Source organism: Pleurodeles waltl, chromosome 5 (genome assembly GCF_031143425.1).
Source record: "Pleurodeles waltl isolate 20211129_DDA chromosome 5, aPleWal1.hap1.20221129, whole genome shotgun sequence".
Taxonomy (NCBI): Eukaryota; Metazoa; Chordata; class Amphibia; order Caudata; family Salamandridae; genus Pleurodeles; species Pleurodeles waltl.
The window spans coordinates 156,458,882-156,472,549 of record NC_090444.1 but is presented as its reverse complement, the minus strand read 5'-3'; the positions used below and the strand labels follow the sequence as shown (position 1 = coordinate 156,472,549).

Below are 13,668 nucleotides of genomic sequence, written 5' to 3'. Positions count from 1 at the left end.
TGTCGTTCGTAATACATATGCAAACACTAAATGCAACATGTTTTTCAATGAAAATGCAGCCTCAAGAAAATGAATATATTAAATGCAATGGGGTGCATAAGCGGCAAATGTAAAATTCGTACCTACATCCCTCTCTGGTTACTCAGTCCTCAGCTGCTTCCCTTGCAGTTCTTTCTTGCCTCACTCTATTCCGGTGGTTCCCAACCTTTGGTCTGGGGACCCCTAGGGGTCTGCGAAGCCTCCTCAGGAGGTCCACAACTGCTTAGAAAATTAAATAAAATTAACAGAATTGTTTTCAGTAATGACTTAATGGGGGTCCCTGGATTCCAATAATGATTCAGTGGGCGTCCCTGGGTTCCAGTAATGATAAAATAGGGATCCACAGAAATCAAAATGTTGGGAACCACTGCTCTATCCCATTACTCCGAGCACCTGTTTTGGACAGAATCTCCACCAAGTTACCATCCAATATGAGTTATGGGCTAGATACTGGAGGAACCATCCTGGACCTAGATTTACAGGGATCAATTCTGCATGTTTCCTGATTTCTGGGCCTCTTTCCATCTATATTTTTAACCTACTCTTTCAGCAGGGGAAAGGGTATGCTTGGAAATGCATTAGGTTTTACTAGAGAGATTCCACCACTGGGTAAAAGGTAACATTTGTAATTTTGCATGGTGGTATAACCGCCCTCCCACCAAGCGATATCGTTCTGCTTGGATTAAAATGGGTTCCTTAGTGTGACGGTGAGATCAGGACTTGATGGAGGTCCGGCAGTGTAAATCACACTGTAAGTGTAACACAGAGGGTGTGCAAAGTTCACATAATTTGCTTTTGTGTAATTATGTGAAATTTCGGAAACATTAAATGTTGCATAATTACTGACAATCGAAAACAGCATGCGGCGTTATATTTTGGTGCAAAACGAGTCTCCGTTTTGAATGAGAAGGATATATTTTGCATTCTAAAACAGTACAGAAAAACTTACACTAAACTATTGCTGCAAACAGTGCATAATTACGCACTGTGCTGCAATTGCTATATTTCAGGAATTTCGCATAACAAGAATAACAGAAAATTCGCGAAATTACCCAGGAATACTTGGGCACAGCGGAAAATTTGCGTGCGCCTCATCTTATCTTCTTTCCCCCGTGCCTCCTATTCAGGGTTCTTTCTTCTCTACTTTTTCTATTTCGCTTGTCTCCCTACATCTCTCTTTATCACCTGTGTTTGTGTCTAATGCCTGTCTACCCCTATCTCCAAAGTCTTTCTCTCTCTCTTTTTCACTTCTGCCTTACATTTTCCTCGCTGTAACAGTCTCTCTCTTCTCCACTGGTTGTCTATTCCCTCTCTCTCGTCTGTCACCCGCTCCTCTGCCGTATTCCTCACTCTAGATCTCATTCTCGTCACAGACACACACTTAGATGTTTCTTTGTAACTTTTCCCTCTCAGGCACTGGTCTGTTAATAGGTTCTTCTTATTCTCCTCTGCTATTTTATCTTCCACTTGTCATCTCTCCTGGTTCGCACTTCTGATCACTCACTTTTCTCCTTTGGCTCAGCTTTATTCCCACTTGTCACTTATTTACCTCTTTCTCCCCTCTCTCTCTCTGTTTCTTCGCTCTCCAATCTCTGTCTTGCTCAGCTCAAATAAATGCACACCTGCCTCTTTATAGCCTCGCTCTTTCTCCTGTCTCTCTTTGCTCCATGATCTCTCTCTCTCTCAAATTTGTAATTTACTCTCCTAACTTTATAGCCTCTCTTCCTCCCCTTTCTCTGTTGGAGTCTCTGTATTTATTTATTTGATTATTTATGCATTTTTTATAGCGCAGATATTACCCAAAAGTATTGAAGCTCTTTACAATAAAACCGGTTTCATTCCAAAAGATACAAATTTGCAACAGTTGCAATTTACAATCATTACAAAAGGTATAAAGTGGCAGGTAGATATAGAGGGACAGGTACTCATTTTGATCATTACAAAGGCATGGACTTACAGGTTGTTAGAGGATGTAGGTGGTATCGGTAGTAGCACCAAGATTAGGTCAAGTGAAACTGAGGTAGTGCAGTTCATCTCATTCTAGGGGTGGGTACATTACCATTGGGCAGTGTTGGACTCGGCCCTTTTTGCGGGGTCATCACCAAACTTTTTGCCTTCCTCCTCCTGTTTTTTACTGACCTCTTTTTGTTGGCTCTAGGACTCTGAGAACTTTAGCACTGCTGATCAGTGCTAAAGTGCACGTTCTCTCCCTTCTAAACTTGGTATCATTGGCTTACACTTGATTGGCACATTTAATATACCTGTAAGTTCCTTGTACAGTGGTATCTCTATGCCCAGGGCCTGTAAATAAAATGTTACTAGTGGGCCTGCAGCGCAGCTTGCGCCACCCACAGAAGTAGCTTTTCAAACCTGTCTCAGGCCTGCTACAGAAAAGCCTCTGTGCGCAGTTCACTGCCACAGGGACCTGCCATCTAAATGTACTTGCCAGGCCCAGAACTCCCCTTTTACTACATGTAAGTCACCCCTAAGGTAGGCCGTAGCTAGCCCTATGGGCAAGGGGGTGTGTATGTAAAAGGTAGGACATATGTTTTTATGTACTACATGTCCTGGTAGTGACAAACAGCCTATCTATTTTCTCACTACTGAGTGCTGCAATCCTATTAGAGAGGCTCTAATAGGATTGCATTGGAAATGCCCTAACATATGTCTAAGTGGTATTGCCTGTTGTATGAGGGGTGGCGTAGACATGTTTGGTATGGTTGTAATGGTAGTGAGAAATGCTGCTTACTGGTGTAGGTGGATTTTTATTACAATGATAGAAAGTGGGCATTTCTCTGTGCTTATGACTCTGGTGTTTGCAGCTTGACTCCACGTCTGGGGCAGAGTGACAGCTGGGCTTGGTGCATACTTTTCATACAGCCTGTACACAGGGAGGGTGGAGGTGTCACAAGAGTGCATCTGTATAGTGAATGATCTTTCTGTGCTGGGAGAGGAGAGGTGGAGCACACCTGTATTTGTAAAGGCTATGCTCTGGCCTCACACAAAGGGCTTGTTTACCCCTTGCTGATGTCTGGAGCCAGTGCTGGAGGAGAAAGGGGACAGTCCTGGAACCGAGTAGTGCTAGTTGGACCCCGCTTCTTCCCCTTTTGTGGAAGCTGCACAAAAAGAGTATAAGTACAGGGGGTTTTCTCCCACATGTTTTAGACACTGTATGGGCCTGGAACTAGATGCTGCAGGAAGGACTCGCAAGGAACCGCCTTGGTACTGCCCTGCTGTTGTGCTGACCTGTGACCTGCTAAGTCACTAAGAGGGACTGACACTGCTTTCTTCCAGACCCTTGTGCTGGCCTGCTTGCCTGGGCCCAGCAGCCTTGTTCCCCACAGCTGTCTCCCAGGCACAAAGCAGCAGGCAGCAGGGCAGCACAGCAATGCAGGTAGCAAAGTGGCAGTCCCTCCTGCAGCACAGCAGTCTTCTCCAGGCAGAATGTCCTTGGTTCCAGCAAAGGTCTGATTTGGTGGGTTTTGGGGTCCAGTACTTATATCCAGTTGAGCCTTTAAAGTAGGTGAGACTTCAAAGAGAGGACTTTGAAGTACACACAGTCCCTGCCATTCCTTCCCATGCTCCAGACACTCTACAGGGGGGTATATAGTCCTTTGTGTGAGAAGAGGCACAGCCCTATTCAGGTGTAAGTATCAGCTCCTCCCTCCCAAGTAGCCCAGGAAGACCCATCATTCTGGTAATGGGCCATCAGGATGGAAATGTCATACCCCAGTTCCCTTTGTGTGTGACTCTCCAGAGGGAATGCACAAAGCCCAGCTGTCACCCACCCCAGACATGTATTCAGAGACAGGCAGAGATACAGAATGGTTAAAGTAAGAAAACGCCAACTTTAAAAAAAGTGGCGTTTTAGTTTTAGTTTAGTTTTAAGGATTTATAAAGCGCGTAGTTACCCTAAGGCATCCCAGCGCTAACGTAACATGACTAATCCAAATTTCTATCTTTTCCCAATGGGAAGTTACACCTAAAGGCTGCTTCAAGGTAACCCCCATGTTAACCTATGGGGGAGATAGGCCTTGAAGTAGTGAACAACAAATGTTATTGTTTTTCACTACCAGGACATGTTAAACTTAAAAGCACATATCCAACATTTTAAATACACTGCAGCCTGCCCTTGGGGCTAACTAGGGCCTACCGTAGGGATGACGGATATGCAATAAAAAGGAAGGTTTGGGCCTGGCAAGTAGGTGCACTTGGCAGGTTGAAATGGCACATTAGAACTGCACAAACAAGCTCTGCAGTGGCAACCCTGAGACATGTTTAAAGGGCTACTGTAGTGGGTGGCACAATCCGTGCTGCAGACCCACTAGTAGCATTTCATCTACAGGCCCTGGGCACCTATAGTGCACTTTAGTAGGGTCTTACAAGTAAATTAAATATGCCAAATGTGGATACGCCAATATTACCAAGTTTACAGTACAGAACACCTGTATTTTAAGACTGGTCACCAATGGTAAAGTGCCCAGAAAAACAGGGGGGTCAGAAGGCAAAAAGTCAGGGGAAACCACACCAATGATGCCAGGTCTAACAGTTCCCATTCCGGAAATCATCTTTTTCTTAGTTCCATGGCTACTCCTGTAAATCTTCTGGTTCTGATGTTAACTCATGCTTTTAGCCATAAAAACACAAAAGGAAACACCTGTGGCCTTGACTGTCTATTGATCCAGCTTCAGGAAGTTCCAGTTAGGGAGTCACTTTTACATGTTCAAACTGTATAGCACCAGTCCTTTCAAGACTCTTGAGTCGTTTCCATCTTGAACAGCAGCTGCGCATTGAGTTCTCTGCCCCTTCAGAGTCAACCAGTTTGATCACAACACCTGTTCCTTGAGATTAATGCAAATGGATTGCCCTGGAGTTGGGGAGGAAGGAACTGGTCAACTAAAGAGGACTGATACTGGTTTCACGTTAAGAGTAGGTTTGCAGGTTCTACTCCATAACATCTGTAGTACCAAGGGTTACTTTTGATTCAGGTAGATGATAGATCTTAGAACCCTAATCTCTAAATACTCAATATCAGTTTCCAGATGGTGACTTTACAGCATATCATTCCTCTGGTGCATCCTAATAAATTGTTATGCTCTATGGATCATCAGAACTCCACATGCCCTAAAGTGACAGACACTTCCAGTTTACTGTATTGCTATGCTGCCCCATTGCCTCAAGACAACACTCAGGGTTTTCAATAAGGGCCTGGTCCACTGGTGGTGCTGCTGCTTGCTGAGGACATCATGTTGCACCCCTATTCAGATGACAGGGTGGTTCACCCCACCTCTTTCCAAATGGCGAGGCACCACACACAGCAGGTTTGTGCTGTCCTACTCAGGCATAGTTTTAGGTTAATCTCCCCTAGTTTCTTCATTTTGGTCACTGGAGTGACAAATGTTTGCCCTCACGTGGGCAGAGTTTGTCCTCCAGAATGCTAGATCTTGTCTCTTCAGCCCAGGTTGTTGAATCTGTTGGATGTTAAGTCACATGGATTCAACTGTGCTCCGGGTCCCTTGCACTTGTGCTCTTATGAAGCCTTTTAATCAGTACCTGTTGGGCTTGTGGAATCTATTTTTCGGGGCCTTTGATCTTTTATTTGAGGTGCTGTAGGCCCTTCAACCTCACTTTGTATGGTGGCTCCATCCCTTGCACCGGAGGAGGGTTATGGATCTGGACACTCCTGCCCCTTTGTGATCATTACAGGTCCTAGTGATGCGGAGTGGAGGTCCTTTTTGCCAGATGGAAGCTCGGGGTCATTGACCCAGGCTGGAGAAGTTGAAGTCATCCAAATGGAAGGAGGTGCAGATACTATTAGCCTTTTCTCCTTATCACAGAGCTCACTCCAGTCAGACCACAATGCTCCTACGCCGTATGCCAACTTTCAGGGGAGTCCAGTGTTCAGAGTTTGGCTCACCTGGCAGCTGGGATTTTGATGTGTGTAGAGTCTTTTCCTTCTCTTTTTGCTGTATACCTCAGGGAGTGGACAAGATGTCGGCAGATCATCACAGAAAGATTTTTCTTGTTTCACAGGATTTTTACCCTGTTCAGGGAACTGTTCCAGGAAATGTGCTGTCAGTTTGGTCATCCCACCATAGATTTGTTTGTCAAAGGATTCAGTCACAGGGCTCCTCACTTTCTTGCCCGGTTTCAGGATCCACTGGCAGAGGGGGCAGATACTCCAGTTAAGAGTTGGCCCAAGGGTCTGAATTATGCTTTCCCCCATTTCGCTTGAGCCTTTGGGTGACGTGAAAAATCCACCAAGAGATTCTGCCATATTGGACAGGAGTAGGTTGTACTTTTTGGTATCAGTGTTGGTAGAACGAATGTGCCTGCTGTTTATGGTATCTGGCCCCCTTCAGTCTCCTGTTATGACAGATTTCCAGGTGTCCTGTGTGAAGTTGACAGTTTGGAGGCTGAGAGGGTAGAGGTGCTTTAGATGGGACTCAATGGAGAAGGTAAGATTGTTGTTCAGCAATCTAGGAAATTGTCCATATTCTACCACTGGATTTCTTGCCAGTCATGGCGTAAAACTAAAAGTGTGCAAACTCTGATTATTTTTCTACTCAGATTTCATATTTATTTGCTGGAGTGGTTCTATAAAGAATTGGAAGTGCACCAAGTAGTTATCAAAGCATTTTATGACCCCGGTTGGGCGTATTTGGAGGCTCTGGGTCCCTTGTTTCTTCATCTGCTGAATGGTTTGTTGAATCTGAATTTTCCTAGGAACTTGACAATTCCTCTGACGAATCTACTCTGGGTCCTGGGTGTCTTGGAGAAGCCACTGTTTGAACCTTTTCATCAGATTCCTTTTCCAGCACCACGTTCATGGGTCCAGGCTTGGCGGGGTGGGGCACCACTTGCAGGATCAGGACTCATTCAGGCTGGGGTCTGAAGCTCAGATCAGGAGGACAGCAAACTAGCCCTTTGGAGACACTCTGGTGGTCCTGGGTTCAAGTTACAATTCCGGTCCTTCTTTCCCAGGCAAGAGAGCAGCAGGGCAGAAAGGCAGCAACAGGTCAGCAGCCCATCAGAGTGGCAGTCCTTTCAGCAGCACAGCAGTCCTTCTTCCTAGCAGAGTACCCAAAGTTCCAGAAGGGTACTAAAGAGTTGGTCTGAGGTCCTATTAATAAGCCCTGGTGCCCTCCTTCTGGAAGGTGGAAGACATGTCTAGACAGTGATTTTGAAGTGCAGGGAGGTTCCTGACTCCCTGCCCTGGCTGCAGGCTGGTTGCAGTGACAATGTGGAGGTGATATGTATTTTGTATGAAGGCAGAGCCCTCCCTGTCCAGTTGCAATTGGGGCTGTGCTCATCTCCACCCCCCACCCCCACAATCCTGCCAATAGATGGCCCATTCATGCTGTAACAAAGTCTGTCAGCCACACCCAGGCCAGACTGCAGGCACAAAAGGGCTAAAGGCAGAAAAATGCAAAGTTTCTAAGTGCCATTTTCAATATTATTATTAAATAGGCTTTCTCATTACAATTCCAAAGACACCAAACATGACCTAAATACCTACTCCCAATTGGAAATTGCACCTTATTAAATGTATACGGAATCTCCTGTGTTATCCTATGGAAGGGGTAGGCCTCACAGTACTGAAAAACAAATTTAGGAGTTTTTCAGTATGAGCACCAGGTCCAGCACCTACAATGTGGTATTTCTTGGGGCCATTTTCACCTTGAGGCATTTGAGAGGCCGGAGTACCCTGGTGTGTTCTGCTCCTTACCTACTGGATACATTTGTTCTCCTTCATGGCCCTTGCTTTTTTCTGCAAGATCCTTGCAGGCTTTTATCATGAGGTGATGCTTCCTGCTATGTTAAGCAGAGGTGTGTAGTCTGTTATCGAAAAGGCATACTAAATGGACGGGACAATATTTTAATCTGTCCTTCAAGGATGTTCCTCTGGGTAGTGGCCTCTTAAGCTTCAGCATCTGAGATTTTGGTGCTTGATATCTGTAGGGCTGCAACTTGGGCATACTCAGTCACTCTTGTGGATCATTATCGTGTGCAGCTTCCTGGGGCAGCTGTTTTGTCTGCTTCTGTTTCTTGAAACAGTAAATATCACAAGTGAGTTTTATATTACACTGTTGTTGGGGTTGCTTTGCGTTTGAAATGCCTCAACTAGTGGTGTGTTTTCTTTAGTATATCCACACTATTGTTGTGAGTGTAACCAAGAAAATGGAGATGGGGAGTAATAAGATAATGTTCATTATATCGCCTGTCTTTTTCTCCCTTGCACTGAAGCCGTCCGAGGTGATTGTATGTCTTCTTGCTACTTTCAGAAAGTGCTACTATCACTGCACTGTAATGGGACATGGCAGGGGTTGGTAGGAATATGCCCAGGAGGGAATATCAAAACAGAAAAAAGACTTTGGGCTAGAATCCAGAGGCTTCACAGTCTATCATGGAGGTAGCATGCCACACTATTGTCATGAATGTGAGAGAGACTAAGCATAATGAAAATTACCTCAAGTTATCTGGGCATTTTTCATTCTCTAGTTTAGGAAGTGATTAAAATGATTTGTATTTACAAATGAGGAGGTACATTATGACAAAGAGTATGTCATGCTGTTTACAGCTATTATAATTTATGTCTTGTCATTTTATATATTTCTCTTCTCAGACCGGAGGCACGTCACAGCACAGGATGAGTGCCACTGGAAATGGAATGCTGTTCTCAGCCGGGACGTTTCTGTACGTTGCAACAGTGCATGTCTTACCAGAGATCAGCAGTCGAAGCCACAGCCACCACCATGGACCAGGCGAGCACAGACAGGGCTTGGGCATCCTAGAGAGTCTCACTCTTGTGACCGGAGCTGTGCTCCCGGTACTGCTTTCTTTGGGACTCCATGATGGGTGACAGCCCTACTAACAGAGACACTCCAACCTAGTGACTGCCATAGTTACAGAGACACAGCAACCTGGTGACACCCAAAACCAACAGACTCTGAAACCTGGTGATACACATACCAATAGAGACTCTGCAACCTGGTGACCCCCATGCAAACAGAGACACTGCAACCTGGTCATGTCCTTACCAACAGAGACACTGCAGCCTGGTGACACCCATACCAACAGTGACACTGCAATCTGGTGACACCCATACCAACAAAGACACTGCCACCTGGTGACAGCCATACCAACAGTGACACTGCAACCTGGTGATAACCATTCCAACTGAGACTCTGCAACCTGGTGACGCCCATGCAAACTGAGACACAGCAACCTGGTGATGCCCATACCAACGGAAATACTGCAACTTGGTGACACCCTTATGAAGAGAGTAACTGCAATCTGGTGATGCCCAGACTAACAGAAACACTGTAACCCAAAGACGTGCATACAGACAGTGACAGTGCAACCTGGTGACGCCCACATCAATTGAGATACTGCAACCTAGTTACCCCCATATTAACAAGCACTGCAACATGGTGTTATGCATACCAACAGAGACTCTGCAACTTGGTGACGCCCAGTCAAATAGAGACACTGCAATCTGGTGAAGTCCATACCAGCAGTGACAGTCCAACCTGATGATGCCTATAACAATAGAGACTCTGCAACCTGGTGACGCCCATACTAACAAAGACACTGCAACCTAGTGATGCCCATACCAGCAGTGACACTGCAACCTGGTGACAACTATTCCAATCGAGACACAACAACCTGGTGATGCCTATACCAACAGAATCAGTGCAACTTAGTGACGCCCATATGAAGAAAGACACTGCAACCTGATGTCGCCCATACTAGCAGAAACACTATGCGATGACGTGCATACTGACAGAGACAATGCAACCTGGAGACGCCCACATCAATTGAGATACTGCAACCTAGTTACACCCCATATTAACAGACATTGCAACATGGTGGAACCTTTACTAATAGGCATTTTACCAGGTTTCAGGTCACTTTCCTGCATGATGAACCAAACATAATCACTGTGCTTTTATGATGGTAGCATCTCAAATAAGCACAGTTTTATGAAAGATCTTATCACTCCAGACAGGAACTCAAATAGTTTATTTATTGAGATGTTTTTCACCATCTTGTTTATTGGCACACACTCACTTGAAATTGTTTCTTGTCCGTGGTCTACATTTCCTTTTTTACTAACAGCAGCTCCAGTTGATTCAGTGAGTGATAAGCTTTGTTTATAATCTGCTGTACTGGTTTCTATTCCTGTCAGATTATTTCAGGTCAGTGCTTTATACATTCGTAGAAATTCTTTGCTTACGTGTTCAGAAATACTCACTAATGTAAAAATGTATTGTTAAATTTTACTTTGTGGGTTCTTTGAAAATCTTTGCACAAAAGGAAGTGCCTGTGGACATTTTGGGAATGTGCCTTCTATTTTTCTAAATTCCCCAGATAATGTAAATTAAACTCAGCTCCTTCCATTCCAAATAAGTGAGAATAATGCCACTGTGTGAGCAATACTGGAATTGTCCCACAGCTACTGTAATCATTGTCTCCACTACACATTCTACCCAAGTCATCTAAATGGCTACCCTTAACTCCTCCCCTAATAACCTACAGGAATGTGTAGCATAGATACATGTGTTTTGCTTTTGTAGCTGGCGATCGCGTTTGGATTTTATTCCATGTCCAAAAACATCTTTAAGATGTTGCATGCAAATTACAATGTATTTCCACATGGTTACAACAGGTGAATGCTAGATGTTGTGTATTGAATCCCGTATTTTATCACATGGCCCACACAGAATGCTTTGGTTGCAACCATCCACACTTTAAATGAACTGGAGTAACCCCATACCATAGAAGTATGTGGATTTCAGTTTTCAACGCAGATGCGGGAGGGTGGGGAGGTCAGAAACGTGTTGAGCTCTATAGCACTGGTATCTGTATCAGCAGCAAATGTTAAATGGGTTTACTTTGGTGACCAAGGAAAAGAGGCCCAACTTAAATACTTGAAACATGTTTGTTATCAGCGGTGGGAAGTAGAGGCATGCCTTCTGGCTTTGAGTGTTTGGAAGACGATGTCTGTTGCTTTTTTAGTGGCCAGGAAAGTTTTATACTTTGAACAACGTCTTTTACTTTCTCACTAGGATCATCACTGGGTTACTGTTGAATAAACTGAATATGAAATTGTGGCATTTGTGCTTGTCTTTTTGATATTAGTAGAATATTTCTATATACCTCGACAGACCACGCTTCTTCCATCTCAAGTGTTGTAAATAACTAGTGCTGGAGCATTTCAGGTATGCTCTAAACGATGTTGATGAATCATTTCACCCTAGAAAGGAGTAAGAAAAGGTTAACATCTCAATCAGCACAACATTTAGCATTTACAGTATGACCAATGTGGCTACACAAGGAAAACCAAAGTCCGAAATGAATTAATTTAAGTTAGTTAGAATAGCGAGGGAAAAATTCCCTACAATGACAGGTCACTAACTGACGTGCTGGGCTACAAAACATGAGGATAAAAAGTAAAAAGGAAATAAAGGCCAAAAAGTACTTCGAAAAGTGACATCAGGGGCACAAGAATACTAATTAAGGTTGGCAAAAAGTAAGTGAAAAGGGAAATGTCAGCATTTGGAAGCTCAATCAAGAGTCTTCTCCATATGGTCAAGAAAAATGAAAGTCTTCTACATCAGCATTGGGGAAGGTAAGGGACAAGGGCAAAGAGGTCTGTACTTCTCAAAGTCCAAGGAAAGAAGCCAAGCAAGTGTCCAAACAAAAAGTCAAATGAAGAGTGTGTGAAAAGAATTAAAAGTGGAGTGACCAAATCCATCACAGAATGGTAAATTAAAGTCCAACATGAATTGTGATTTGTTCGTCAACCATACCATGGGGATCGAAAAATTCTGTTGTCCAATTAAAATGCATCATACGATGGGCATCTGCAACAACAGGAAAATTTTGATTGACCATCATGGAAAGGCATCCATCCTTGCTCTTCTGCACAACTTTGCATCAAAGTGTAACATTGAGCCAACCAATCGCCACATTTTCCTGTTTCGCATGTGCTGTCTTCAAGGTTACTTTCTCAGGCTCTCTGTGAGTGAAACAATAGCATCTCTATTTCCAAACTAACATTTAATGAGAACAACGTCTGAAAAGAAAGACATGTTAACAAAAAGAAAAACAGCATCTTCACGTTCTACACATTTGAGGGATATCAACCCACTATGGCTAACTAAGCAAATAGAGTTAAATGGCACACTTTATTGAGATCAAATACATAAAACATTAAACTTAAACTCTTTCATTAGTAAGTTTTGTTCTTTAATCATGTTGCAATAAATTTGAAAAGGAAGAATAACTTGTAAAATCACATTGATAGGTATAACGGGGAACTACATTTGTCAATATTAGAATATGTCATTTAAAATTATTATCATATGGAAATTCATTATCTTTTCAATAAAATATATTTCTTAACAAACCTAATGTATCATATATAATCAAAACAAATGATTATACTTAGACTAAAATTGCTATACCACATCACATTACATCACTAGTCTATAGTGAATGCACCTTAATATAGGCTTTCAGGACACCACTTTACAGTTAGTGTTTAAGAACATCAAACACTATAAATGAATGTGTGGTCACATATACATCATCATTGTGATGTCACATCTCTGCTGCATCAGTTCCCCTCTGATGGCGAATTAAGCCATCACACAGATCACAATCTCTCATGTGAATGAGAAAGATCAAAATCTCTGAGGTTGAGCCAGGTAAGATCTGGACGACTCTAACTGCTTAATGTCACTGTAATAGATAGGTTGTCTTTTTGAGAGCTCAAATTCCTCTTTCTCTGATCTCTTCGCTTTCATTTTCTTGTACAACTTGAAAAAACCAAGGATAACTAAGGCACACAATACTAATATCAGTATAGGTCTCAAGATACCTCCAACTATTCTTCTTTCTAGGCTCCCAAACCACTTCCCAACTGCTGAAAAAACACTGCCTGTTGCTTCCCAGGTACCTGCTGCTTCCAAGCCCTTAAAATCCTCTTTGAGGTCTGTCCTGTTCCTAATGTACTTTCTCACCTCCTTACTGTTATCACGTATGAAAGTGCAACATTGTAGAACTTGAAACACCTTTCAAACTCCTTCCTCTTATGCAAGAAGGATGTCTAAAGCAAGTCGATTTTGCAAAATCATAGATCTTATGGCAACTATTTCAGTGTTGAATAACAAGAAGGCACCTCCTGCTGTATCTATAGACAGTCTATCTACAATAATTGGCAACTTCCTTATCTTCAGGTCATTTAGGATCACTCCCATTGATAGAATCATTGCAGCAAAGATATCTCCTACAACTTCTGAAGCACTGGCACCTCTCTTTACTTGGGTATTTGATTTCTCACCCCATACTGGAACATCAAAATGCTCCAAGCGATAAATCTTTGGGAAAACCACTCCTAAATAGCATGTACCATACCATCCCTTTGGGAACTTACAATAAGCCTGTTTCCTACAAATGTAATAGACTCCTGGTATAGTGGGGTCTTGTCTTGCTAACATGAAGGTTGAAACACTCTTGAACACAAACACATGTCTACACTCACTAGTTCCTACAAATTGAGAGTCAGTTTTTCATCTTGACCTATATACACATAATTTCCTGACATGTTGCCAATCTAAG

At 43.2% G+C, this 13,668-nt stretch overlaps 1 protein-coding gene across 1 annotated transcript in view; it reads left to right on the top strand.

Moving 5' to 3' along the window:
* Positions 1-11,156, top strand: part of LOC138295497 (zinc transporter ZIP9-like) — a 164,127-nt gene extending 152,971 nt beyond the window's left edge. The window contains exon 7 of the mRNA XM_069233838.1: positions 8,666-11,156. Coding sequence (XP_069089939.1) covers positions 8,666-8,902 — 237 coding nt within the window. The 3' untranslated portion in view covers positions 8,903-11,156. The remainder of the gene's footprint in view (positions 1-8,665) is intronic.
* Positions 11,157-13,668: the final 2,512 nt, after the last annotated feature.